At 46.5% G+C, this 26,196-nt stretch overlaps 1 protein-coding gene across 2 annotated transcripts in view; it reads right to left on the reverse strand.

Annotated features, from left to right (window-relative positions):
* Window positions 1–6,338: 6,338 nt before the first annotated feature.
* The window catches only part of epor (erythropoietin receptor), a 28,857-nt gene continuing 8,999 nt past the window's right edge, over window positions 6,339–26,196 (reverse strand). The window contains exons 1-8 of one of the 2 annotated variants that reach the window (XM_069927204.1): window positions 22,201–22,333; window positions 19,019–19,154; window positions 14,089–14,267; window positions 12,159–12,310; window positions 11,277–11,430; window positions 9,680–9,767; window positions 8,335–8,422; window positions 6,339–7,103 (exon numbers count right to left, since the gene is read on the reverse strand). In XM_069927204.1, the coding sequence (XP_069783305.1) occupies window positions 6,339–7,103; window positions 8,335–8,422; window positions 9,680–9,767; window positions 11,277–11,430; window positions 12,159–12,310; window positions 14,089–14,267; window positions 19,019–19,154; window positions 22,201–22,234 (1,596 nt within the window). In that variant the 5' untranslated portion in view covers window positions 22,235–22,333. Of the gene's footprint in view, window positions 7,104–8,334; window positions 8,423–9,679; window positions 9,768–11,276; window positions 11,431–12,158; window positions 12,311–14,088; window positions 14,268–19,018; window positions 19,155–22,200; window positions 22,334–26,196 lie in introns of those variants that run through there. The other variant, XM_069927203.1, reaches the window with a different exon arrangement.

Genomic DNA, 26,196 nt, shown 5'->3' on the forward strand with positions numbered 1-26,196 from the left:
TAATATGTCTCCTTTCTCCAGTGTTTGAACAACATGCACAAAACAAGGGTATGGGTACACAGATGTATCTCTGTCTTCTATAATCATCCTCAAGGACCCCCACCACCCAGGCCATGCCTTCTTCACTTTGCTACCATCAGGAAGGAGGTAAAGGAACCTGCAGATGAGCGGTACAAGGACAGCTTCTTCTCTGCCATCAGATTCCTGAATGAACAATGAACCTCAGACACTACCTCACCTTGTCTTTTTCTTTTTTCTTGCACTATTTTATATATCTTGAAATGTGGTTTATAGAAACTGTGAGGCTGCCACAAAACAGTGAATTTCATTTCTCTAGGAATGTTGGCCTTCATTGTTAGCAAGATTGAATTTAGGAGCAGGGAGGTTATGCTGTAACTGCACAATGTACTGTGAGACCACATCTGGAGTCCTGCTCCCAGTCTCGTCTCCTTACTTGAGAAAGGATGTACTTGGCTTTGGAGGCAGTGCAGAGGAAGTTCACCAGGTGGATTCCAGAGATGAGGAGAGATTGAGTCATCTGGGACTGCGCTCGCTGGAATTTAGAAGAATGAGAATCATATAAATTATGAAAGGCATAGATAAGATTGAGGTGTACAAGTTGTTTCCATTGGTGGGGGAGACCAGAACTAGGGGACATAGTCTGAAGATTCAGTGTAGTAGATTTAGGATGGAGATGAGGAGGAACTGCTTTTCCCAGAGGGAGGTGAAACTAGAATTCGTTGCCCATAGAAGCATTGGAGGCGACCTCAGTAAATCTATTTATGACAAGGTTGGATAGATTTCTACATAGTCGGGGAAATAAGGGATATGGGGAAAAGGCAGGGAGGTGGAGATGAGCCCATCATCAGATCAGGGCATTTGGAAAGAAAAGGAATGGAAATGTTAAGCCATGTTAATGAGTGCACACTTAGTCATGAAGAAGTGCAGGAGACAAGGATGTTCTCCCATCTTGTCCAGTAGTTCTCAACCTTTTTCTTTCCAGTCACATACCTCCTTAAATAATCCCTTACTAACCACAGAGCACCTGAGGCATCCCATGTCATAGGTCAGGGGTGGCCAAACCGCAGCTTGCGAGCCACGTGCAGCTCTTTGACGTACAATGTGCGGCTCGTGGAAATATGTTCAGTGAGACAGGAATTGTACGAGCCACTGCTCACAATGGTAGTCCTAGTGGACATGGCTTGCGATTGCGTGAATGTTGCAACTCTCAAACATCTGAAGTTTATCGTACGTGGCTCTTATATACACCAAGTTTGGCCATCCCTGTTGTAGGGGCTCTGCGACTAGCAAGGGATTATATAAGGTGGTATGGGAGTGGAAAGGAAAAAGGTTGAGTATCACTGATCTTGACCATCACCAGAACTTGCTGGTCAATTTATTGATCAAATCATTTTGCATCTCTCCTTTCATGCTTCTGCCAGTTTCCAAGAGTTAGCACGTCCAGAATACTCATTCCTTAAATTTAGTGCAGAAACCCAAGCAGAGGTTCTCAGTATTTATTTTCTACTCACATATCACCTTGAGTAATCCCTAACTCACCCCCAAAGCACCTATAGTATAGGTGCCCTAAGGCTTGAAATTAGCAAGCAGGCAGACTTCGGACCCGATACATTGGTAATACATCTTTATCTCCTATGGATGTGTGAGACCCATTGAGTTCCTCCGGCATTTCTGTGTTTTGACAGCAACCAGGTAAAGACAAGGAAGATGTATTTTATAGTTATAAAGATGGACAAAGATGTAAAATAAATCAATTTTAGTTTATTAATTTTTTTTTAAAAAGGGCCCAAAATAAAAAATATTTACAACTTTTTGAACAATTATAAAGTACATTCTATAAGTATAGAATTCTTACATCGATCAGTTAGATTTTAGAGTTATGTGCATTTCACAGCAATTGACTTGTAATAACAAGTGGAAATTGTAAGGTCATTTAAATAGAGGTTGGTCACCATCCACTTACCAAAACATTTGCTCTGGATTCATAATATTCTAGATATATCACACAATACAGAGACAGGGACAGAACTTAATAGTTCTTTGTTGCCCCTTCCCTGCTCCACAGATGGTTTCAGAAATACACCTTACATTTAAATTAAATTTCAATTTCAAATTTAAATTTCTTTTTTTTTTAAATTTGGACATAGAGCACAGTAATAGGTCCTTTCAGACCACGAATCTGTGCCACCCAATTAATCTACAATCCCTGGTACGTTTTGAACAGTGGGAGGAAATCGGACCCCCAGGGAAACCCACACAGACATGGGGAGAACGTACAAGCTCCTTCATGGGATTTGAACCCTGGTCCTGATCACTGGCACTGTAATAACATTGCACTAACCTCTATGCCAACTGTGTCACCCAATTACACCCAATGACGACATACAGCACGGTAACAAGCCCTTCCAGTCCATGAGCCAGTACACCCAATTGGCCTACAATCCCCATACATTTTTGGAGGGTGGGAGGAAACTGAAACACCTGGGGAAAACCCAAATAGAAATGGGGAGAACGTATAAAATCCTTACGGACGGGGTGGGATTCGAACTTGGGACGCTGGCACTGGAACTAAATTTGCAAAAGATACTGTTTTAATCCTGCAAGAATTTTCTGTACTTGTTCCAATTCTTAGAAATTCCTCAATATTTACCCCCTCGAGCCTTTCCCTCTGGAGGAACTTATTGTGCAGATGTTTTGTGGCAGTGAAGCACAATCCAAGCAAGGTAACCTACCTTATACAGTCAGCTCAGGATGATGCAAAAGGAGTCAAAGAAAAATTTAATTTGGAAGCATGATCTCTGCCTGTTGGTTTGGCAACTGGCAGTTCTGTGGCGAGAGGGACACACTCTCCAATCTCATTAAGGGACCACATTTCATTAGGGAGGGGTGGGTTTAATTTGCTTCAGAATTCCAATCACTCATGGCTTCTCTTACTGTAAACCAGACCACAATACTGAAGAAACTCAGCAGGTCAAAACATGTACAATATATAGTAAAGGTAAAGGTTTTTCTTTTCTTTGGCTTGGCTTCGCGGACGAAGATTTATGGAGGGGGTAAAAAGTCCACGTCAGCTGCAGGCTCGTTTGTGGCTGACCAGTCCGATGCGGGACAGGCAGACACGATTGCAGCGGTTGCAAGGGAAAATTGGTTGGTTGGGGTTGGGTGTTGGGTTTTTCCTCCTTTGCCTTTTGTCAGTGAGGTGGGCTCTGCGGTCTTCTTCAAAGGAGGCTGCTGCCCGCCAAACTGTGAGGCGCCAAGATGCACGGTTTGAGGCGTTATCAGCCCACTGGCGGTGGTCAATGTGGCAGGCACCAAGAGATTTCTTTAGGCAGTCCTTGTACCTTTTCATTGGTGCACCTCTGTCACGGTGGCCAGTGGAGAGCTCGCCATATAATACGATCTTGGGAAGGCGATGGTCCTCCATTCTGGAGACGTGACCCATCCAGCGCAGCTGGATCTTCAGCAGCGTGGACTCGATGCTGTCGACCTCTGCCATCTCGAGTACCTCGACGTTAGGGGTGTGAGCGCTCCAATGGATGTTGAGGATGGAGCGGAGACAACGCTGGTGGAAGCGTTCTAGGAGCCGTAGGTGGTGCCGGTAGAGGACCCATGATTCGGAGCCGAACAGGAGTGTGGGTATGACAACGGCTCTGTATACGCTTATCTTTGTGAGGTTTTTCAGTTGGTTGTTTTTCCAGACTCTTTTGTGTAGTCTTCCAATGGCGCTATTTGCCTTGGCGAGTCTGTAAAGGTACAGACCAATGTTTTGGCCTGGAGCCCCTCATCAAGGTAGGATACCTTGGAGCAATGTTCCCTCTAATTTTTAGTAGTCAGTGTAGGCAAAAATCTGATGTTGCATAAATGTTTTTCCTGTGACAGAAGTACGTGCTCGCTGAATGCTTGTGCAAATGTAAACTTGAAAATGGATTTTGGCAAAGCTTATCTCTCATGGCGAATAAAAGTGTATTGGCATGTTTTAATCTAATACATGTATGATTGCATTCTATAAGTCTAATTATTAATTACTGCATTATTTTAGGTAACTAACCTTTTGTGTGCACATTCATTTCCTTTGTGCACTGGTTGCAAAGTGTGTGTGCACACAAGCGCATAGCTGAGAGGGAACAGTGCCTTGAAGGTGTACAGGATTATGAGAGGCCTGGATAGAGTGGTTACGTTGGCTCTGTATCTTTACCTCAACTCTGTTTGACCTGCTGAGTTTCTCCAGCATCGGGTTCTTACTTCAACCATAGTGTCTGCAGACTTTTGTGTTTCACTTCAGTGCAGCAGGTGCTCAGGGCGCGGACGACTCCAAAGAGGCCCCTCAAAATTTTAGAGACTTATGCATGTGTGGGTAAAAGGCAGAGAAATGCAGTTTTCCCGCATCCATCCACCCCCCCGCCCCCCCACACACACACACACACACACACACACACACACACACACACACACACACACACACACACACACACACACACACACACACACACACACACACACACACACACACACACACACACACACACACACACACACGAGCGCGCGCTAGGACTGATAACTAGCTGTGACACAGCTAATGCAAGCCTTCAGTTGTTCTGTGGCTGTTCAAGGCTGCTTCGGACCCTGCCATTCTCCTCTTCCAACTCCCTATTCATCACCTGCAACAGGATCCCACCACCAGACAAACCTTGCCCTTCCCTCCCCTCTCCGACTTCCGTAAGGACTCCTCCCTCCGTGACTGCCTTGTCCACTCCTCCCTTCCCACCAATCACCCAGTACCTTCTCCTGTGGCCGCAGGAAGTGCTGCACGTACCCCCCTTCACCACCATTTGGGGCCCCAAACAGACCCTCTCCCAGAGAAGCTCCGGTTGTGGCCTCTTCTACGTCGGAGAGACTAGGCACAGATTGGGAGATAGCTTTGCTGAGCACCTCGACTCTGTCTCTCTGTGGTAGGTATTCCAGGTCAGGTTTGTGGTACAATGCCATCAGGACGTTGGTGGTCTCAGTACCACCTTCCTCCATGTTGGGTGATTACCCATTTAAGTCTCTGGGGATTTTAGTTCTTTATCTCCTTTGTCTAGTCAGAAGTCCAGTGACAATAGGGGCACTGTGAGACCCATTATGGTGGCCTGCTGAAAGCTTTATACCTTCCAGGAACCTCTGCAATCCAGAGAGAGTGGCAGCTTAATGGAGCTGTACAGTATTATGAGAGACCCAGATAGAGGGGACCTTTGCCTTAGGGGGACAAATGGCCAATAGCACAGGACATCTGCTTAAGCCAGTGGTTTTCAACCATTTTTTTGCACTCGCACACCACCTTAAATAACCCCTTACTAACCACAGAGCACCCAAGTCACAGGATGCTGTAAAAGGTAAATAAAGTAGCCCTTTCCAGTCCCACGTGTCTCTCCCACCAAGGGAGGGTTACAAGGTATCCTGGCCTTGAAACTGGTGACTCTCATTGTTGGTGTAGACTTATTGTTTGCTGAATAATTGCAGTGATTCTTAAAGCTGAGAATCCTCATATTGTTTATGACCACACTGATTATATTCACTTTAAGTTCACCCAATAGTTGGACCCCTTCCATGTTGCTATACAGTCCATTGCACTGTTGTTGTGAACTCTTCACCCTCTCTCTACAGACACCCGATGTCTGTTAATACCTTCATGATATTGTGTACATTCATCTGCAAGAACGGTCTGCATTCTGGAACTCTGGAGGCAATCTGTGGACAATAACTTTGAAGGGAATCTCTTTTGCTTCTCTTTCTCTCATATTGTAAGGGGCACCAGGCAACACTGATGCTGATTCTTTGTCTTATGGAAGGCAGAAGACAATTCTGTGCAATATTACATGTTCTGTACTATTACATGACAATAAAGGAATCCTGAATCTTGTTTGAAGGGACTGGTACTTGTGACATCTGCCTGGGAATAAATGTTCTCTATCCTTTGATCTTGCCCTTTCTCCTTGTGCACGTCCAACAGATATCATTTTTCCCTTCAGCAGTCCATCTATCATCTTGAAATTCCTCATGGGGCCAAACTCGTGAGGAACGACTTCTTCACGATGACTAGCATTGAGATAGTTGGCCTTGCCCCCATCTCTACACTGGCTTGAGTTGAGAAGCCTCTCTCCTTGGCAGTATTTTAGAAGGATTCTGGCTCTGATCAAATGCCTTGGTTGCCCATTGTTCAGGCTGTTCCTTGGTGAAAGGATTCTTCACTCTGCATTTGGTTTGGTTGCTTCACCCTGCAGTTCTTTTTCCTTAAAGGTGGGAAACTTTCTCAGTGCATGGTCAAAGAGCTCTCAGGCCTATATATGGAGGACATTCAGAGCAGGGATGTTCTCAAGGAGATCTTCCCTTTTCCAGAGATTTGTGTAAATGCCTGTGCTGGACTGAGTGCCGAAGGATGGAAGATCTGTTTGGTTGAAGTCGGCAGAAACCCCAGAATCCAGCATTAGGTGGTAGGGGTGGTTTGTGTGGTTCCCCAGAAGTCCATTTGAAGGATTGGGATAGATCAATTGTCCACCGGGATCACATTTGGCATTGTCAAAAGCTCCAAATGACACAGGGCTTTCATGCCCAATCCCACTGGACTGTGAGGATTGCCGGGAGATTGAGCTATTCAAGACCAAGTCTTCTTCCCTCTCTTCAGGAAAAGACTTGTTCTGATGCTTCATTCCTGGGCTCATAAATAACAACTGAAGAGGCATCTCCTCCTCCGAGATGTCATTGCTGCTCTGAGTAAAACTGTGCATGTCGGAATGGAGATCATTGTTGAGTAAAAAGTCCTGGTTCAAAACAATATAGGCCTCCCTGGTGCTGTCTGATGGCTGTAAGTAATCACGTGACCTGCTCTCATCCAATGGCATCCATGGTTCCTGCAGCTTGAAGGCACAGGATCCAATCATCATGAAGCTCTGCTCATCCTGGAAGATCTCCTGGTGTTTGCTTTTCACCTGGCCTGGTGGGAATGTCTTTATCTCAGATAATACCTCCAAGGCGGAGGGCGGATCGTTGGTGCTGAAGAACTGGAGGTTCCACCGGACCTGTGCGCTGTGTTGGCCGAGCCACTCCTGCAGGCCGAGAAAAGCATGGTTATCCGCAAGAACCCCGACGGACGGGGAGCAAGGTCAAACTAGAACAGTATAAAACGCTAGCAAAACTCAATCTGCTGGAGAAATTCGAAGTTTCAGGCCAAAATTCTTCATCACCTCACATTCTTTCAAATCATTTGGATAAGTTCTGGCCCATTCTGCTCAATGTTAAGTTTGAAGACAACATTTAAATCCAAAAATCAGATGCTCAGAAGGGCTGGGACCCTTCATCAAGACTCTCCTTGAATCACTCATGTACCTTCTGCAGGATGGAAGGGGGAGAAGTGAGAGTGGCCAACAGGTGGATCCTTTAATATTGAGTCTTGATGAAGGGTCCTCTCCTACTGATGCCGGGTTCCTCCAGCAGACTGGTTGTGGCCCCATCAAACAACACCTCCTTTCCCCACATCTACATTCCTCCTTAACTCTCACCCTAACATAGGACCATTGAATCATAGAATTTTACAGCATAGGAAACAAGCCCTTCGGTTTCCAGTCTGTGCTGAACTATTGTTCTGCCTAGTCCCATTGACCTGCACCCAACCAGAGCCCTCTATAACCCTCCCATCCACGTACATGTCCAAGTTCTTCCTAAACTCACCACTTCAGCTAGCAGCTCAATCCTCACCCCCACCACTCTCTGTGTGGTTCCCCCTAAAATTTTCCCCTTTCACCCTTAACCCATGTCCTCTGGTTTGTATCTCACCTCACCTCAGTGGAAAAAGCCTAAGTTCATTTACTCTGTTTATCCCCCTCATAATTTTAAATACCTCGATCAAATCTCCCCTCATTCTTCTACACTCCAAAGAATAAAGTCTAACCTGTTTAACCTTTTCCAGAAGTCCCAGCAATGTAAATCTTCTCTGCACTCTTTCTATCTTATTGGTATCTTTCCTGTTATTCAGTGATCAAAACTGTACACAATACTCCAAATTTGGCCTCACCAATGTCTTATATAATTTTACCGTAACATCCCAGCTCCTGTACTCAGTATTTTGATTTATGAAGGCCAACACACCAACAGTTCTCTTTACAACCCTATCCACCTGTGATGCCACTTTCAGGGAATTATGTATCCCCGGTAGCAGGAGTAGCCGAGGAAATATAGTTCAGCGCAAACCTCCTGCGACAGAAGTCAGGGCTTTCCTTTAGTACTTTTTAAAACTTTCAAGGATTGATTTCACGAGAGAGGTCACGAGCCAGCATTTACCTGGAAGTTTCCCTGGTATACAGTGAACAGGCCATCAAACTTGTTCTCTGGAGAAGGGACCAGTGGCCAGAAGGTTTCCTTTATCATCCTGTGAATCAGAAGCATTGAACCAAGGTCATAGTTTCTTTTCTCATCAAAAGTATGCGCTCCATCAGCTGAACCCTAAACCCAGACCCAGTGAACAACTTCAACACCACCCCCCTGTTCAAGAACATTAAATTCTGCTTTCAACAAACAAAAAAGGGCCAATTATTGGGACTACAAAAGTATATCAGTAGAACTTTGAGACTCAGGGTGTCAAGAGAATGATTCTGATTGATTTTCAGTTTCAGCAGGCCCTAGATTAGACCAGAAGACATAGGAGCAGAAATAGCCATTCAGCTCATCAACCCTGCTCTGCAATTCAATCATGAGCTGATCCATTTCCCCACTCAGCCCCACTGCCCGGCCTTCTCCCCAGAACCTCTGATGCCCTGGCTATCCAAGAACCTGTCAATCTCTGCCTTAAATTCACCAATGACCTGGTCTCCATGACTGCCTGTGGCAACAAATTCCATAGATTCATCTGGCTGAAGGAGTTTCTCTGCATCTCTGTTCTAAGTGGATGCCCTTCAATCCTGAAGCTCTGCCCTCTTGTCCTAGACTCTCCCACTGTGTGAAACAACCTTTCAACATCTATTACCATCACCTTCAAACATCAATGTCACTGAAACAAATGGAGTCGCAGAGTGAAGGATCCAAAAGGAGCTGTACATAGACGGAGATAGCTGGGGTGTAGAAATGGGGGTATGATTGCAAGAGATGGGGAGCAGTAGAAGTGGATTAAAAAAAGCATAAAACATTAAGTCTTTCTGAGGAGATTTAGCTCAACACCCAATGATAACCCTTGTTCAGCTGGAATTCAAAGTTCAAATTTATTGTTCAAAAATAAGACATCACTAACAACACTGAGATCCTACGGGGCAGGCAGAATTTCTACTTTTTGGTAACTGTACTTAAGAAAAAAAAGATGTGCGCACAAAAGAGAGAAATGTAAACAAACTGACTGCAATACAGAAAAAAAATTCAGTAAAAATAATGTGCAAAATAAAAGGCTTTAAATGAGTCTCTGGACTCTAGAATTGGGAAGTCGAGTCCATTTCTAAACAGACAAGACTGATCTGTAGGCTTTAAAGAGGGTATGGGGAAAGCAGTCATGGAGAGAGACTGATGCAGATGAAGTTGTCCACTTTGGAACCTGACCTCAGAACCATTAATCCACAAACATCATGCCCTGTATTTTTTTCCTAAAGTCTGACTATTTTAGATGGGCCAGAAAACAAAGTGATCGCTTCAAGGTGAGTACCTGCGGTAAGTCAGGAGGATGGTCAGCAACAGTAGCACAGTGATCAGGATGAGGATTGACGCCAAGCTCACGATCAGCGGGTCCAGATCTGGAGGACAGAAGGGCAGGCGTGTGAACACTGAAGGTTTGCGTCACATTGGTCTCTCCTGCAACCTTCATCACTGACACTGTGGTAAACCACTGTTGTGCCAGCTGGACACACCTCCCCAGCCCGATCCTACCCATAGCCCCTTGCATGTTCCTCCTTTCTCTTCGCTTCGATCAAACAATGAGGTTGATGATTGTTCCAGTCATTAATTAATAAAAGCCTGATGGTTTCACAACTTCAGACACATAGAGTTTTTCTCTCTCCCTCTCAAACACCCCCCCCCCACACCCTGTCTTGCAATACAATCCTCCCACCCTCCCATTAGCCGCTCCCACCACATCCCAAGCCCCTCACCCCAACCCACTGCATTCCATTCTCTCAAAAAGGTCCCCACCCACCTGGGGGTTCTGTCACCACGTGGCCCTGACCACCATCCTCCAACCCACCGTCTACCATCTCTCGCCCACACCATTCCCCCTCAACACCAACGAGGGATAAAATCACTAGACAGAAATCAAGGGAGTGAAACACGGAAATGCAGACGCTGTGATTGTAGTAAAGACACACAGTAAATGCTGGAGGAACCCAGCCAGTCTCGCAGCATCCACACGAGTTACATTTTATAGATTATTATTAATATATTAGAGATATATTATCGATGTTTTTGCCTGAGCCTTTCTTCAAGGTGTAAGCAAATAGCAGGCAGGTGTAAAATAAAGACTGGGGAGAGAAAGGGGGAAGAATGGGAGGTGAGGAGTCCAGACCAACAGACAGATGATAAGAGGAAAGGTGAGCATTGATTTTGGCTCTGTGAAAGAAGACAGGGAAAAGGGAGGGAGTGAGGCGGAGCTAGGAGACTGAGGGACAAAGATGGGGGGGGAGGGGAAAGAGATGTAACAGAAACTGGAGAAGTTGATGTTAATGCCATTGATTGGAGAGTGCACAGATGTGAGTTGAGGTATTGTTCCTTCAATTTGCAGTGGTCTCAGTCTGCATGAGACAATGGTCAGACATGGGACAGGGAATTGAAATGGGTGGCCACTGGAGATCCATGCTATTGCTATGTATAAAATTAGAGAATGAATGTAGCAGTGACCAGTTATGGGATGTAGGAATAGATATTAAGGATGCAAAAAGACTGCACAATTTTCCTTTGTTCATAGTTTTATTGAAAATAAAGTTTATTTTTTGGGGAAAGGCCATTCAGCCCATCTAGTCCATGATGATGTTATGGTGCAAGCAAAAACCAACTTCCACTCCTCTGAATGGAACCCTGTCCCTTCTCCCTGCTGAACCCAGCAAGAATTCTCTTAAAGCATTCTCACAGTCACAATTTCCAGGTGCTTCAGCAAGGATCCCGCCCACAATTATCAAGCCCCAATAAAGGTCTAGAGAAGAAACAGGAAAGATCTTCGTCCTCTGACATTTTATCTGAAATCCAATGCTACTGCATTGCAGTTTCCCAACCAGAAGAATGTCACGTCACATACACAGAGATGGTTGCAATACCTGAATCTGTAAAAGCAGACACTGGAGTGGACCACAAGGTCCAATAGCCATCCAAGGAGACTCCATCAGGCTTTGCACGGACACTGACAAAGTATTCTGTCTGCAATTTCAGCTTCAGAATGATACACTTGGTTTTCCCTTTGATTGTCTCCACCTACATAGGTTATAGAAAGTTATTGAGATGCATGTCATCTGCTCAACACTCACTCATGGCACAATAACATAAGAAATAGGACTAAGACACAGCCCAAGACAGCACAGACAAAACTCTCCACACCATCGAGAACATCTACAGGGAACACTGCTGTCAGAGAACAGCAGCGATCATCAAGGATCCGCACCACCTAGCACACGCTCTGTTCTTGCTGCTGCCATCAGGAAAGAGGTCTGGGGCCACAAGACTCGCACCACCAGGTTCAGGAACAGCTGCTCCCCCTCCACCATCAGACTCCTCAACAACAAACTCAATCAGGGACTCATTTATGGACTCTTACTTTTACACTTTGATTTCTTTTTGAAAAGTTTATTTATAATCAATAATAGATAATACATGCAAAATACAATGTAATACATATTTTATCCCATAATACCCATCCTATCCCTATCCCTCCCACCCACCCCAAAAAAAAGAAGAAAGAAAGAAAGATGGAGGTGAATAATTAAAACAATACATTTAAATGTGTCACAGTTGGGGACTACACCACCCATGTATGGGAAAATATTACACACATAAGCACACCAGCGCACACACACTCAGCCATGCACAAAAACACACACACACACACAGACAAGAGTGCAATGTACTTTACAGCAGGTAATAGGGAATAGGAAATAAGAGGAAGGTGATTGAGTGTGAAGTGGACATGCTGACATGTACTTTACCTTCTGGACATTGGAACCGGCTGAAGAGAAGTTGACCTCGTACATTAAGGAATTCTCCAGGTACTTAAACTGGGGCGGGGACCACTGAACATGAAGCTGTCCAGGTTTCCCTGTCGGTTGAACTGTCACGTTGGATGGTGGATCCAAAACAACTGAGAGAAAAAGAGGCCAAAACTCAGAACATTTTGCCCAGGAGCTCGGATTTTGAGAACAAAGCCACCTCTGCAGGCTGCGGATTTCCTAAGACTGTGCGGAGTAGGATGCTGGGGTAAATCAGAGTACACTCTGATTTACGGGCTGTTCCCATGGACCCAGACAGAGACAAACACCCAGAACTGCTGGAATACCATCATGTCGGTCACTTTGATTTGCCCGAAACCTGTTGGTTTTCCAGCTCACCGAGATGTTGGCGAGGGAATGCTGCCGTCTGTCACATTTCTGGCTGCAGGAGTACGTACTGAAGGACACACAGAGGCTTGATGCAGCCAATGCAAGGGCACTGTGGGGAAGGACCACAATCTAGGATCTTCCTGGCACTAGATATTAAGGGGCTAAGATCATGGGGAAGCTCTTCAAACATCTGATGGTGGTATAATGATTGGCTAACCCCACAAAGTACAGAACGAAACATAAGGTTTAAATGGCAATAGGACACTAAGGATATTTTCCCCTTTGCAAAAATTGTTTTATTGTGAATAAAGTTTATATTTTTGCTTTGAAAAGAGTACCTGTCAAGAGTGCAGTAACTCTCTCGGATCTGCCCTGAGACAGTGACTTCAGGAAAAGACTTGAAACTGAGACGGAGCTGAGGGTTAGAAGCAAAGCAGTGTTGAAAGAGCAAGAAATTCTCAATGGTATTGGCTTGGGATTACGTTCAAGATGGTGAACAACTATTTGCTGATTTTAGGACAGCATGGTTTGCATAGCAGTTAGTACAGTGCTGTTACAGTGCCAATGACTTGGGTTCAAATCCTGCACTGTCCATAAGGAGTTTATACGTTTTCCCTGTGTCTGTGGGTTTTCCCCAAGTAATCCAGTTTCCTCCCACTGTTCAAAACATACCAGGGTTGTAGGACAATTGGGTGTAATTGGGCAGCATGGGCTTGTGGGCCAGAAGAGCTGTTTGTCTAAATTTAACATTCCTAGCATTCCTTGCTTCATAAGGTACAGATTTTCTTTGTTTTTGGCCAGCAGATTTCTGTTGCATTAAGCTCAAAATGGGGGTAACATCTCTGAAGGTAGACCTGACCAAATGGAAGAGGTGGAAAATCTTGTGATATGGTGCGAGAATAACAACCTGATTCTCCACATGGACATGATCATGGACTTAAGGAGGACCAAGAATAACCACCCTCCACTACACATCATAGCAGAGAGCAACAGGTTCCTTGGAGTTCACTTAACTAGGGACCTATCGTGGACACTCAACATCTCCTCACTTGTCAGGAAGGTGCAACAGCAATTGCACTTTGAGAAGACTGAAGTGGGCAAGGCGACCGGCCACCATCCTCTCAACCTTCCACAGGACCATCAGAGTTGCAGAGAGGATCACTGGAGTCTTCCCCACCAATCCCACCTCCCACTGACGTGATCTACAGGAATCATTCTCTGAAGAGGGTGCAAAATCATTGAGGACCCCTTCCACCCCGCACACAACATCTTTCAGCTGCTCCCGTTGGGGAAGAAATACAGGAGAATCAGAGCCAGCACCACCAGGCTGAGGAACAGCTTCTTCCCACGGGCAGTGAGAATGCTGAATGACCAAAGGTCATACTGACCCTCCGAGACTCTCATTTGTACTAAACAATATATATTTCCTTGTTTAGATGAAATACTTGTCCTGAATATGTATTGTCTTGTAGGTGTGTTATGTCTGGTTGTGAGTTTGCGTGTTTTTCACCCAAGGACTGGAAAATGCAGTTTCACTCACCCAGGCGATTAATGTACATTTCCTCCCTCCTCTTGACAACACTTGCATTGAGCCACACTTCAATGTCCAATGGACTAAACAAAGAGACCTGCATAATCGGAAGAGAGCAGATGTAGCGCATGGTGTTGGCAGCAATCATTTCCGTGGAGAGCTGACATTCTTCCCGCGTGCTATCATCCCTATAGAAGGAAGCAACAGGTCAAAGAAAAGGAAACATGAATGTGATGGGCTGAATGGTCTCTTTCTGTGCAGTAAACCTATGAAAAAACTCCATTTATTTGAGCAGAGTCAATGGGCCAAAGAGCCTACTTCTGCTCCTATATCTTGTGATTTTCAAAATAAACACACCCACCCAGTTCGACCTGAGAGGTAGGATTAAAATTGACCCCTTTTGTTTCACTTATCCTTGAGAAATGCAGCACAGGGAGCGTAGAGGTTAGAACGATGCAGTTACAGCGCCAGCGACCGGGACTGGGACTGGCGTTCGAATCTCGTGCTGCCTGCAAAGAGTTTGTTCGTTCTCCCGTGTCTGCGTGGGTGTTCCCCGGGGCTCCAGTTTCCTCCCACCATTCGAAATGTACCGGGGGTGTAGGTTAATTGGGCGGCATGGACTCGTGGGCTGGAAGGGCCTGTTACCGTGCTGTATGTCTACATTAAAAAATTTAATTTAAAAATGTAATACTCAAGAGCATCTTTTATCCATTTTGACAGAAAGTGAACGCCAACTTTTTACTGTCCACCCTCAATTGCTCAAGAACCAATATGCAGTGTGATAGTACAGATTCTATCACCAATGTGTATATGTACAGATGGTCGTGTAGGGTGACTGTGATTGGCTGACAGTGTAGCCACATCTACTGGCAGGTCTTAAAGGGTTGCTCCTAGCCAGACCAGGTCATTCTGGACTGGTCGACCTACGTGTGATATGCTCCAGTCTTTTAGTTAATAAATTTGTAGAGCACGTCGAAAGAATCAAAAACTTGTTGATCCAAACCAAGGCTTTTATTAACTAAAAGACTGGAGCATATCACAAGTAGGTCGACCAGTTCAGAATGACCTGGTCTGGCTAGGAGCAATCCTTTAAGACCTCCCAGTAGGTGTGGCTACGCTCTCAGCCAATCACATTCATCCTACATGACAATCTGTACATATACACATTGGTGATAGAATCTGTACTATCACATTCACCCCTTCTTTGAGAACCGACCCCAGGGTGGATGGAGGTTAGGGGCTGTACCGGTCAGGAGACCTGACCATCCGGCATGACAACCGTGGTGCCAGGATTGGGGTTGCCGAAGTCGTGTCGCCGGAAGGCCCGTAGGGGGCGGCCACTGCTTCGCTCAATTTCCCAACGGCATTGTCGACAGTCTGGCCTGAGCTGGTGGGGTGGTGCTGGTCCCTCTGTTCAAGCACATGACCTGGGGGAGAAGGAATTGTGGGAGGTTTGGTTAAAGGCACTGCTGCGCCTGATCCGGCTTGGGCTAGGTCCCTTACCGAGACTGTGTCCTCCCATCCGTCTGGGTACTCAACGTAGGCATAATGCGGGTTCACATGGAGCAGAGTTACTTGGTCAACCAAGGGGTCATTCTTTGAGTACCCGACGTGGTGTCGTAAGAGGACCGGACCGGGAACCGTGAGCCGCGCCGGTATGCTCGTTCCTGATTCGGATTTCTTCGGGAAATAAAACATCCTTTCATGGGGAGTGGCATTGGTCGCGGTGCATAGGAGGGAGTGGATGGAGTGTAGGGCACTAGTGAGCACGTCCTGCCAGCGAGAGGTGGGGAGACCTTTGGACTGGAGGGCAAGCGTAACCGCTTTCCAGACGGTGGAATTCACTCTTTCGACTTGCCCATTACTGTGTGGGTTATAGCTGGTGGCCCTGCTTGAAGCAATACCATGCTCCAGAAGGTACTGCCGCAACTCTGCACTCATAAACGAGGACCCCGTCACTGTGGATGTAACTGGGGTACCCAAAGATGGCAAAGATGCTGTGCAGGGCCTCAATACTGAGGAGGTAGTCATGTCCGAGCAGGGCACAGCGAACAGGAAGTGGGAGTACTCGTCGATGGTCGTAAGGATGTAGGTATTACGATTGGTCGACGGTCTACACTGAGACGTTCAAAGGGGCGGGTGCCTTTGATGACTTGGACCACTCGGCTCGCAATACTGGGTTGTGTGGTGGTGAACGGGGTGGGGGGGTCATGCTGGACCCTGACTACATGCGTCCCCTCATGGACTTGCCCCTCCCCCCAACACTCAGAAGGCACTCAGACGCTGCCTGGGCTTTTTCGCTTACTATGCCCAATGGGTTCCACACTATGCCAACAAGGCACGACCACTCATCAAGACCACCTCCTTCCCCCTGTCAACCAAAGCCAGAGCGGCCTTCGACCGCATCAAATCGGACATCGCTGCTGCAACGTTCCACACCATCGACGAGTCCATTCCATTCCAAGTCAAGAGCAATGCGTCCGACTTTGCACTGGCAGCCACTTTGAACCAAGCTGGCCGGCCGGTAGCCTTCTTCTCCAGAACCTTCCAGGATCCTGAGAGCCGACACTCCTCTGTCGAGAAGGAGGCCCAGGTCATAGTTGAAGCAGTACATCATTGGAGACACTACCTCACTGGCAGGCGCTTTACGCTGCTGACCGACCAACCCGCGGTCTCCTTCATGTTTAGCAATACCCAGCAAGGTAAGATTAAGAATGATTAAATCGCCAGATGGAGAATTGAGCTCTCCACCTTTAATTATGACATACTGTATCGGCCTGGTAAACTCAACAATCTGCCAGATGCGCTCTCCAGTGGGACTTGCGCTAACATACAACTGGACAGGCTGCAGAGACTCCATGAGGAGCTCTGTCATCCAGGGGTCATTAGGTTCGCGCACTTTGTCAAAGCTCGCAACCTGCCCTACATGGTCAAGGAGATTCGCTCTGTCCCGAGTCTGCCCAGAGTACATTGAGTGCAAGCCCCACTTCTTCCGTCCGGAGAATGCCCACGTCATCAAAGCCAACCGCCCCTTTGAGCGTCTCAGCATAGACTTCAAGGGGCCCCTACCGTTGACAATCATAATACCTACATCCTTATGGCCATCGATGAGAACTCCCGCTTCCTGTTCGCTGTGCCCTGCTTGGACATGACTGCCTCCTCAGTTATAGAGGCCCTGCACAGCATCTTCGCCATCTTCGGGTATCCCAGTTACATCCACAGTGACGGGGTCCTCGTTTATGAGTGCAGAGTTGCGGCAGTACCTTCTGGAGCATGGTACTGCTTCAAGCAGGACCACCAGCTATAACCCACACAGTAATGGACAAGTCGAAAGAGTGAATGCCTCCGTCTGGAAAGCAGTTACGCTTGCCCTCCAGTCCAAAGGTCTCCCCACCTCTCGCTGGCAGGACGTGCTCACTAGTGCCCTACACTCCATCCACTCCCTCCTATGCACCGCGACCAATGCCACCCCCCATGAAAGGATGTCCTCTTTCCCGAGGAAATCCGAATCGGGAACGAGCATACCGGCGTGGCTCACGGTTCCCGGTCCGGTCCTCTTACGACACCACGTCCGATACTCAAAGAACGACCCCTTGGTTGACCAAGTGACTCTGCTCCATGTGAACCCGCATTATGCCTACGTTGAGTACCCGGTCGGGCGGGAAGACACAGTCTCGGTAAGGGACCTAGCCCAAGCCGGATCAGGCCCAGCAGTGCCTTTAACCCAACCTCCCCAATTTCTTTCTTCCCCAGGTCATGTGCTTGAACAGAGGAACCAGCACCACCCCACCAGCTCAGGCCAGACTGTCGACAATGCCGTTGGGGAATTGAGCGAAGCAGTGGCCGCCCTCTACAGGTCTGCCGGCGACACGACTCCGGCGACCCCAATCCTGGTGCCACGGTGGTCACGCTGGATGGTCAGGCCCCCTGACCGGTACAGCCCCTAACCTCCATCCACCCCGGGGTCGGTTCTCAAAGAAGGGGTGAATGTGATTGTACAGATTCTATCACCAATGTGTATATGTCCATATGTACAGATGGTAGTGTAGGATGACTGTGATTGGCCGAGAGTGTAGCACACCTACTGGCAGGTCTTAAAGGATTGCTCCTAGCCAGACCAGGTCATTCTGGACTGGTCGACCTACTTGTGATATGCTCCAGTCTTTTAGTTAATAAAAGCCTTGGTTTGGATCAACAAGTCTTTGATTCTTTCGACGTGCTCTACATGCAGGTAGGACTCAACTGTGCTGGTGAATCTCCAGCAGCCACTCTCAGCCTGTTTTAAGGGGATAATCCCTGTCGGACCCTGCTCAAAGCTTATGGGCCCCCTTCCCTGTGAAGCAGTCATCTTTAGTTGGCTTCTTTCATCCTCCTACCAACTGCGAGAAAAATGTTTCATGATTTCAGTCCATGGCCTCCCATAAATGAGTGGCCCTTGGTGGTGGCAGTGGGGTGGGGGGTTGCCATATTACTAAATGACAAGAGCAGAAGTAGTCCAATCGGCCCATCGAGTCTGCCCTACCATCCTAATCATGAGCTGCTCCATCCTCCCACTCAGCCCCACTCCCCGGCATTCGCCCCTTAACTCTTGAAACCCTGACTCATCAAATATGACCCCCGTTGAGGATACCTGATCTAAAGTTTCATATTGAGCAGACCAGGGAAATGCAGTAGAAAGGCCGCACTTGAACCAGGTGGGACCTTACCCCAATGCAGTGTGTTTGTTGATATTGTCACTGATTGAATTATACAGTAAAACCCCTGGTATCCAGCACTTATGGGGATAGTAGATACCGGATAAGTGAATTTTCCAGTTGCTTGAGACCATGTGTAGTGTGAATGGAGAACTAATGGCAAAATGCATCTATTTTTTACCCATTTATTTTCTGCTGTGTGAATAACAGGGAATTTACAGTTGTTAAAAAAAACGGTAACATACTGGAACTGGTACTGGTAGAAGAATCTGTACTGGCCACTGTTGTTCCTGTCCATCTCATCCCAGACACAGGTGAAATCTTCCAATGTTTGAGTGAAGCATTTCAACTCTTCTGATCCTGCCGTGTTTATCTGGAGAACTGGTGAGAGAGACTAGCGTTAGACACCTGTAGCAGGCGGAGCTGCTTCCCGTCATCTGGTTAATGGTTGACTCATCCTTCAAGAAAAGAATTATCGGTGGCAGTGTACCCTGTCAGCACGAGTTGAACTGCCAGACACGTACAACTTACTGATGTGCCAGAACTCTTGCTTGCTGCCCTGCATCTGAGAAATGCAATTTCAACAGTATTATCAGTAGCACTGTGAGACTCAGGGTGTCAGGGGAATGGTTCTGATTGATTTTCATTTTTAGCAGACCACAAGACACAGAAGCAGAAATAGACCATTCAGACCATCAAATCTGCCCTGCCATTCAATCATGAGCTGACTCATTTCCCACTCAGCCTCACTGCTCATCCTTCTTTCCATAACCTTTCATGCCCTGGCTAATCAAGAACCTGTTAATCTCTGTCTTAAATACACCCAATGACCTGGCTTCCACAACTGCCTGTCCCATCAAATTCCACAATTTACCACCCTCTGGCTGAAGAGATTCCTCAGCATCTCTTCTAAGTGGACGCCCTTCAATCCTGAAGTTGTGCACTCTTGACCTAGATTCTCCCATCGTGGGAAACAACCTTTCTACATCTACGCTGTCCATGCCTTTCAACTTTCAAAATGAGATCCTCCCTCATTCTCTTACATTCTACCGAGTCCAGGCCAAGAGCTGTCAAATGTTCCTCATATGATAAAACCACCTCTGAACCCTCTCACACGTCAGCATATTGTTTCTTAAATGAGGAGTGCAGAACTGCTCACAATGTCCCAAGTGAGGTCTCACCAGAGCCTTTTAAACCTCAAATAGGTGGTGGGGGGGGGGGGGGAGCGGGGTGAGGTCTGGCTCTGGTGTCCCGCTCACCCAGGGAAAGTGGACATGTAATCCATTGCTTCTCCTTTCTCAGTGTCGTGATCGCCGCATGGCCATTGTCTGGCTCGCCAGGCAGGAAGGAGGTCACTGCAAATGGCCTCTCCTACATGACTGCATCTGTAGCAACACCTTCTCATCGGTGCCCCCCATTTTCACTGAGTTTACTATGTCATGGCATGACCGAGTGTCCAGCGGTATAACATCCGACGGTATAACTGGACGGGTGGGCTGGGCTTGTTAGCCTAGATTGGCAGCCAGCCTAAGGGAAGGAAGACTGATTTCAAACTCGGCAGATGGGGTTCATTAGCCATGTCAGGCCACCCATCTGGGAGAAGGACACTCCGCCGTAACACCTACAATCCAGGGACCTGGCTGTCACTGTCCAGCATGCTGGGCTGTGGCAGATAAACCCCAGGAGTAAAGGGTGGGGCCAGTAGTAAAATCTCCAGAGGCCCTTTATTTAAAAAAACTACAGGAGGTCTCCCGCTCTCACCCCAGAACACTGCCCTTCATATACAATGCATATGTTATTGCGTTTGTAAAGGCAACAACACAGCAAGGCCCTTCCATTCACTGAATGTGCTGGCGACAACTGCTCATCATTTCAAAGTTCAGATTTATTTTACAGTTTAAATTTAATTTAGAAGCCATTTAAATCTTGCTGCCCAATTAACCTCCAACACCGTATGCTTTGGAGGGTGGGAGGAAACTGGAGCACCCGGAGAAAATCCACGCAGGCACGGGGTGAATGTGCAAACTCCTTACAGTTAGCACTGGATTCAAATCCTGGCCGCTGGCACTGTAGCAGTGTTGGGTTAACTGTTGCGCTAACTGTGCTACCCTTTTAACCAAGGCAACACAAAACAAAATAAATGAATCAACATCACGATAAAATATCCCGATCCAAAACCATCTGAGTCCCTTCAGCTTCACATTGTTTGCTCAAGTTTCCAGCGTCTGCAGTTTTTGTGTTTTGGTAATTAACATCTCAGTTAAAGCCTGCAAAATGTTTGCATTAGATCAACCTTCACGATAATTATATCCACCTTAAAACCTTTAACTAAACTCTAAACGGCATCCCATGATTCTCCCTCCTGATACCACAACGTGTGTATGGTCTGTAATGTGCATCAGCTACTTTGCCCTGAAAGCCCCAGATCAAAACCTTCCAGATGGAGAACCAGATTAAGAGCCACATCCTGAACCAAACTGAAGGCAAATTTGTTGCTGTCAGAAGTTTCATCAGACTGACCTTTTTGGGAAAAGGTCAAGTTGTCTAAAAATCAGGAAACCAACAAGCAATGGTAATCGCCCCTTCAGCTGAGTGCTCCTACCCAGGGCCAGAGCCATTGTTCTGATCATACTGTTTGCTGTTCTATCCACATCTGGTCTGAACAATGGCAAACACATCACACAAATGACCTTCTTCGTCCATGGGGTTGAGGGGGACTTACTTCCACCCTGGTTTGTGGGTTCTGCAGTGACTGATGGGGGGGGGGGGTGGGTTCAATGTGGGAAGCACTGTCTCTCCCATGATGGGAGACAAAATGGATGGGACGGTGTGTGGGGAGGTGCCGCCCTTCTGCCACCTTCTCAGGGTTTTTCTGTGCCATCGATGCGACTCCAGGTTCCCAATGCTACCCTGCCTCCCCCATCTCTACATGGACTCAGGAGGCACTGAGAACATTGCATTTCATCAAGAGCAGAACACAAAAGTCCGCAGATGCTGTGATTGAAGTAAAAACACGATGCTGGAGAAACTCAGCAGGTTAAACAGTCTCCTTATGTAGCAAAGATAAAGGTACATAACCAACGTTTTGGGCTTGAGCCCTTCATCAGGTATGGCTTAATAGTGTACTAATTAGCACAACAGTGTCACAGTGCCAGGTTCGAATCCCACACTGTCTGTAAGGAGTTTGTACGTTCTCCCCATGTCTCCGTGGATTTTTCCCAGGTGCTCCAGTTTCCTTCTACCGTTCAAAAAGATTAATTGATGTATTTGGGCAGACAAGCTTGTGGGCTGGAATGGCCTGTCTATATTTAAATAAAAGTAAAATCTAAAATGAAACAGAAAGTGCAGGAAACATTCAGTGAGCATTCTTGGGGGAAAGAGGTCCAGTCAAAGTTCAAGATTGTCATGTAATTAAAAACAAAATTACCTTTAGTCTGCTGAAAGGCAGGCAGATTCACCATCAGCAGAAATTGCCAGTCGCCTCTTACAGTCAGAGAAAGAGAAGTTTCAGATCAATAACCATGAAGGTTCACCGACCATCTCTCTCCATGGATGCTACCTGACCTGCTGAGTGTTTCCTGGAAATGGCCTCCTTCCATCCTGTAACAAGTCTCTGAATCTCCAGGCCTGGAGATGAACAGGCAAGCTCTGATACATTACCATCTCAAAGCACAGAAGGTTCTGGATCAGCCAGAAGCCAACTGGAAAGTGCACCTTCCAGAATCTCAGGATGCCCTTGTGTATGTTGACCTCACAGCAGTGTGGTGAGATGGGATGTGTTGAAGCTAATGGGTTGACATGAAGATCTTGCAACCAACAGGAAGCGATAATCTTTGGTTAAAGTTTGGCCATGTCACCAGCTCAAACTTCCATTCTTATCTTCATGGAACTTCATCCAACTTCAAGTTCAAGTCAAGTTTATTGTCATCCAATTGTTTAAGAACAACCCGATGAAACAGTTTTTCTCTGGTCCTTGGTGCAAAACATGCAGACACACATAACACATACAGACAAACAATACATATGCAGGATAAGTTTTCATCAAAACAAATAAATACTTTATTCTGAAATCTGAGAGTCTCAATGGTCAGTGTGAGCAGTTCCTTTGGTCATTCAGCATTCTCCCTGCCTGTGGGAAGAAGCTGTTCCTCAGCCTGGAGGTGCTGGCTCTGATCCTCTTGGATCTCTTCCCTGATGGGAGCAGCTGGTAGATGCTTTATGTGGAGTGGAAGGGGTCTTCAATAATTTTGCAGACCTCAACCCTGGTAGATCAGGTCATTGAGGGGGATGGAAGCTCCAGTGATCCTCTCTGCCCCTCCTATGGTCCTGTGGATTGATCTTCAACCCATTTCTCTGCAGCAACCGTACCATCTTATGATGCCACTGGCCAGAATGCTCTCGATAGAGCTCCTGTATAAGGTTGACATGATGGTAGCCAGTAGCCTTGCCCGCTTCAGTCTTCTCAGGAAGTGCTGATGCGCCTTCCTGACAAGTGAGAAGATGTTGTGTAACCACAATAGGTCACTGTGTAAGAAGATGGATGAGGTCTTGTTCCGTAACACAACACAACGTCTCTTCTTGGTTCATTTAATGCAAGTCGCAGGCAAGGACATGCTAACCATTGGTTTCTGTGTCTTTTTGACTGGTAAGTAGGAAGCTAATCTTCCAGAACAACCATTGAACCAATAACTAACTACACACACATGTCTGTGAGCTGTTATCCAAAAGCTCTGAATTCCCATTCCTGTCACATTTGTGGCCTGAAATGTGAAGTTAATAACACTATTACCACAGGTTTTACCAGTTAAATATCTCCGTGTCTTTATTCTCCCATCTTTCATTGTTTCTCCATTTTGCGCTCTTCTCTCTCATACCATCTGACTTCCGGTCAGGTGAATACATCTCATGCATATTCATTATCATGACATCCCTCTTTTCACCAGAAATAAACTTTACACCTTAATGTTGAAATGTAAACACCGTCACCTTATCAATATCCCTCGGAACCAACAAACAATTTCAAACTCCTTCTACACACAACGTAACATAAACATGTCGTAACCAACTGTAATACAATAACTCAACTAAACAAAAATGTACTTCATACAGCACTCATACACGCACTTTATGATATATGATCAAATCACAGTCCCAATGTTCTATTATCATTCCAACTGTCACAAACTTTCCCTTTCGTGATAATGCGGGCACAATTAGAAATACGGCACAAAGTCTTCGTATCGTTTAGGTGGTTTCCTGTCTCGTTTCGGCCTTCCTGCGATGCTATCGTCGCCACTCGGTTGTTCACTCTCAGCGTCGGAAACACTGCTCGCTACGGCCTCTGGTGTTTCTGGTACTCTGGCCACTTCATCGGGAATGCTAGTAACTACCTCTGGAACATCACCTGGTCCCTCAGGTTGAGCATCTCGTATTGGACTTCCAACCACTTCACTCGGTGTCGCTCTGGATTGGTACTTTTTCACACTAGACACGTTTCTTTTGTACAGGACTCCAGCTGGAGACTTGACTGTTACCATACTGCCACTTCTGGATACGACAGTGTAGGGTTGATGGTAATAAGGTGTGTCTAACTTATCACCACTCTCTTGCCTCACCAGAACATTATCTCCAGGCATGATGTCTGAGTACCTGGCTCCACGTCTCGAATCTGTGTACAGCTTTGCTGCTCCTTTCTTTTCAGCATCGTGGTCCCTCATCTCCTGGTCGTCCCTGATTTCCTTTATTTCGGGCATTTTTGTGCGGATTTTCCTCCCAAAAAGTACTTCTGCAGGACTTTTTCCTGTGGTTGCATGAGGCGTTGCCCGATAGACAGCTACATAAGATAGCAATGCTTCTCGCCAATTTTGTCCTTCTGCATGAGCAATCTGTAATTGTTTTTCGATGGACTGATTTTGTCTATACTTCCCCGTTGGCTTGCGGCCATTTCGGAGTTACTTTATGATGGTGGATACCTGTGGTCCTCATGTATTCAGCAAATGTCTCTGAAATGAACTGTGGACCATTATCAGAGTATATCGTAACAGGCAATCCATATCTTGCGAAGATCTCTGCTAATGCTTGTATTGTTTTTTCAGTGGTCGTGGACCTCATCACAGCGTACTCATAGTATCTGCTGTAGTAATCTATCACTACCATGATTGATTCACCAGTCAGTAAAGGTCCAAGAAAATCAATGGCTACGTCGATCCACGATCCTGTCGGGAGTTGTGTACTCCGGATTGGCTCTGGAGGATTACTCCTACTTGTGATTTGACATCCATGGCAGGTTTTGACGAGTTTCTCTGCGTCTTTATCACAACCTGGCCACCATACTTTACTCCTGAGGTTTTGCTTGGTACCAACAATACCTAGGTGTCCTTCATGAGCTAAGGATACGACCTTCGGTCTCAACCTCTGCGGTATCACCAATCTACAACCTCTCAATACACACTGTCCGATGCAACAAAGTTCGTCTCTAATGGGAATGTAAGCCTTGTGAGTACACATCCCATTGTCCACTCTGGATACATTCTCTCACTTCCATGAGTTCTGGGTCATGTTCGGACTCTTTCTCGACTTCCTTCGTGGTCACAGCTTTCGGTGTCGACTGAATAGCTACGAAGCGTACAAAGCTCTCTGCTTCTGTCCCCAATTCTGACTTGGATTGTGGGCATCCATCCTTCACCAATCTGGACAGCAGATCAACAATGTTTGCTTTCCCGGCAATGTGAACTACTTTATATTTGTAGGGTTGGAGTCGGAGCACCCATCGCTCTATTCTGGCACACGGTTTGGATCTAGCGGCATAGATCACCTCTAATGGCTTATGATCTGTGATGAGTTCAAATTCAATGCCATACAAATATGCAAGGAACCTCTCACAGGCCCATACAAGTCCGAGTGCTTCTTTCTCTGTCTGAGAATATCTCCTTTCCACATCTGACAACGATCTGCTGGCATAGGCAATGATTCTTGGTCCTACATCATGCATCTGGACCAACACGGCTCCTAAACCAACAGGACTAGCATCCACTATGACTTTGGTTGGTGCAGCCGGATCATAATATCCAAGAGTATCAGCGTCCGTCAGACTTTGCTTCAGCGCTGTGAATGCTTCCTTCTGCTCAGAGCCAAAATGGAATGGTACACCTTTCCTGGTTAGTTTCCTCAGTGGTTCTGCCAGTGTAGCAAAGTTAGGGATGAACTTTGCGCAATAATTAACCAATCCCAAAAAACTCCTCACCTCTGTTGCATTCTGGGGTTCACATGCATCTGCAACAGCTTTCACCCACCTTGGCATCAGCTGGGTTCAGTCCTTCCCGTGTAAGCCTGTGTCCCATGAAGTCCATCTCTGACACACCAAACTGGCACTTGTCTCCATTCACGGTAAGGCCTGCCCCTTGTAGTCTAGATAGTACACGCC

This window comes from Narcine bancroftii, chromosome 3 (genome assembly GCF_036971445.1).
Source record: "Narcine bancroftii isolate sNarBan1 chromosome 3, sNarBan1.hap1, whole genome shotgun sequence".
Lineage (NCBI taxonomy): Eukaryota > Metazoa > Chordata > Chondrichthyes > Torpediniformes > Narcinidae > Narcine > Narcine bancroftii.